Here is a 2,999-nt window from a genome sequence, read left to right on the forward strand (position 1 = left end):
AAACACCGCCCTCGGAAATAACATGCCCGAGAAAAGCGACTTCTCGGAGCCAGAAGTCACACTTCTTCAGCTTCGCGTACAACTTCTTCTCCCGAAGGATTTGAAGTACGATACGCAAATGCTCCGCATGCTCCTCCTCGTCGCGCGAATAGACCAAGATGTCGTCTATAAAGACTACGACAAATCGGTCTAGACACTCCCTGAACACTCGGTTCATTAAGCTCATGAACGCAGCCGGGGCATTTGTAAGCCCAAACGGCATTACGGTGAACTCATAGTGTCCATACCGCGTACGAAACGCGGTCTTCGGAACATCCTCCGGCTTAATCTTCAACTGATGGTAGCTGGATTGAAGATCGATCTTTGAGTACACTCGCGACCCCTGTAATTGATCAAACAAGTCGTCGATGCGGGGTAATGGGTACTTGTTTTTCACGGTGACTTTATTCAACTCGCGGTAATCCACGCAGAGTCGGAAAGACCCATCCTTTTTGCGCACAAATAGTACCTGGGCTCCCCACAGTGACACGCTCGGTCTAATGAACTCCTTGTCGAGAAGATCCTGCAATTGATCCCTCAATTCCCTTAACTCAGCCGGCGCCATGCGATACGGGGCCTTTGATATCGGCACGGTCCCGGGAAGCAAGTCTATCATAAACTCGATCTCCCGGTCCGGCGCCATCCCCGGTAACTCTGCCGGAAACACATCCGGAAACTCCCGCACAACTTCCAACTCCTCTAGAGCCAGCACCACTCGGTCGACTTCCACAACGGTCGCCAAGTAAGCCGTACAACCACTGTTAACTAGCTTCCTTGCTCTTGTCGCCAACACCGTCGCGGCGAAACACGAACTCTTGCAAGCTCGATACGTAAACTCCTTGTGTCCCGGCTCCCGAAATGTAATTACTCTGGTTTTGCAGTCGATAGACACGTAATACTTCGAGAGCCAGTTCATGCCCAATATAACATCGAACTCCTTCAACCTCTTTAGTACCAACAGGTCGACCGGCATAATCCAGTCACCTACTTGTACTGGGCACGCCAAACACCGCTTCCTAACGTGGAATGCCCGTTCGGGTCCCTCTACACGCCAAACACTCTCCCCGAGACTAATCTCAATATCATGCACTTGTGCAAACGATCGGTTAATGAACGAGTGAGAGGCGCCAGTATCAAAGAGAGCTCTTGCTCGAACACCATTAACCAAAATCATACATGCCACCACGTTGCGCTCCTCAGCCTCGGTGGGCTCCTCTTCCTGCACTTGAGCGGCATACATCCTTCCGCTCGGAGCCGATCGTGCAGGCTCAAGTTGGCGTGGTGCCGTTGCACGCCCAGCCGACGCCGCAGCAGGTGGCATTGCATAACGAGCCGGGATTGCCGGGGCCGATGCAATAGATAGAGCAGGTAAAGCCCCTCCTTGAGGACAGTCGCGTGCGATGTGTCCTGCTTGCCCGCACTTAAAGCATTTTCCTCGGCACTGCTCACACATATTCGGTCGGTGGTCTCCGCCACAAAAGATGCACCGCTGCGCTCCACGATTCCACGACCGCGTCCGCGGATGCTTCGGGGGCCTCCTCGAACTCGACTGTCCCCCCGAACCACCGCCCGGTCGCTTCTTCCTTTTGTCCTTCTCATACACCTCACGGTCCTCACGCTCACAGGCGTTCCCGTGCTCGACCTACAAGGCACGGTCCAAACCCTCCGCAAAAGTGTGGAACTTGAAGGCATGGACCGTCCGAAACACGCCGGGTCGGAGTCCTCTCACGAAGCAATCAGCTCGGTCTTGCTCCGTCGTCGCCACGTCCGGGGCGCAGTTCAAAAGATGTGTGAACTCCCGCTCATACTCCCGAACCGTGCGGTTGCCTTGTTTAAGCTTCTTGAAGTCTTCCCGCATCTTTCTCTTGTCGCTATCGGGAAAGTACTCCGCAAACATCAATCTTCGGAACTCCTCCCAATCGATTGGGGGAAGATCCGGAGATCGATCCTGCTTTACTCTCTTCCACCACACCCTGGCCCGCTTATCAAAACAATGAGCGGCCAAATTCACCTTATCCCGCTCCTCTGTATAGATATCCTCGAACAGGGTCTCCATTGAGGCCAACCAAGTCTCCACCGTCCAAGGATCAATCACTTCTTCGTCGAACGTAGGCGGGTGGAATTTCGTAAACCTTGTGAGGGCCGTGTAGCCACGCTCTCGCTCCGCCTCCTCAGCTGTTGCTTTGGGCGTAGAAGATCTAGATGCCGCAGGAGGAATATCCACTGGTAGGGGTTGCGCCGCCACCGGAACCGGCGCATCACCCACACCCTCCGCCGCATTAGGAGCGCGAACCGAAGGCGCAGGCTGAACATGGCCTTGGCCAACTGCCGCAGCCGCCGCTTGACACTCCATAAGCTCCTCGAGCCGATCGAATCGCCCTGCTAATGCAGCAACTTGTGCCCGCAACTCTTGCACCTCGCTAGGCCCAACTGGCTCTGGTGCCGCCGGGGGCACAGCTGACTCGGGTACCCCTGGGGGTGGTGCCGGAGCAGTCCTACGCACGTAGCGTCTCTTCGGTGCCATTAGCTCCTGAAACGCAAACAATCGGTTAATTACTTAACCCAACGACGTCTTCGCAGTTACGAAACAATACAACTTAACTATGCACATCAGACGGAAGCTAGTAAGTGTACCCGTTATTGACTCTCGGCATTGTGTTGTCGGCCGCCAACACAACCGCCTTAAGCCAAGGACTAGTAACACTCAATTCACCTCTAGAAACTACTAGAGCATCAACATCGATTTCGACCCAATCGATCAACTTCCGCCGCGTCTTAGGTTTACGTCGCACTCACGCACCTATAATCCTTAAGGTTCACCATCCTAGAGTCTCCTAGGCCAATCCTACACTCTCTCTTTTGCTTGCTCTCACTAGCTCTGATATCACAACTGTCACGGCCCCGCCCCGAGATCGCTACCTATTTGGCACGGTTCAGGCGCGGCGAACGGAACGCCGAAC

General features: G+C 54.4%; 1 protein-coding gene across 1 annotated transcript; it reads right to left on the bottom strand.

The window, feature by feature from the left end:
- Positions 1 to 313: 313 nt before the first annotated feature.
- Positions 314 to 2,392, bottom strand: LOC109704553 (the record flags this gene model as incomplete). Its single annotated transcript, XM_020225297.1, has 3 exons — positions 1,769 to 2,392; positions 707 to 1,681; positions 314 to 562 (listed from the first exon to the last, which is right to left on the bottom strand). Coding segments are annotated over exons 1-3 (1,848 nt in total), but the record flags the coding sequence as incomplete, so codon positions are not given.
- Between the last annotated feature and the right edge of the window lie 607 nt (positions 2,393 to 2,999).

This window comes from Ananas comosus, unplaced genomic scaffold (assembly GCF_001540865.1).
Source record: "Ananas comosus cultivar F153 unplaced genomic scaffold, ASM154086v1, whole genome shotgun sequence".
Taxonomy (NCBI): Eukaryota; Viridiplantae; Streptophyta; class Magnoliopsida; order Poales; family Bromeliaceae; genus Ananas; species Ananas comosus.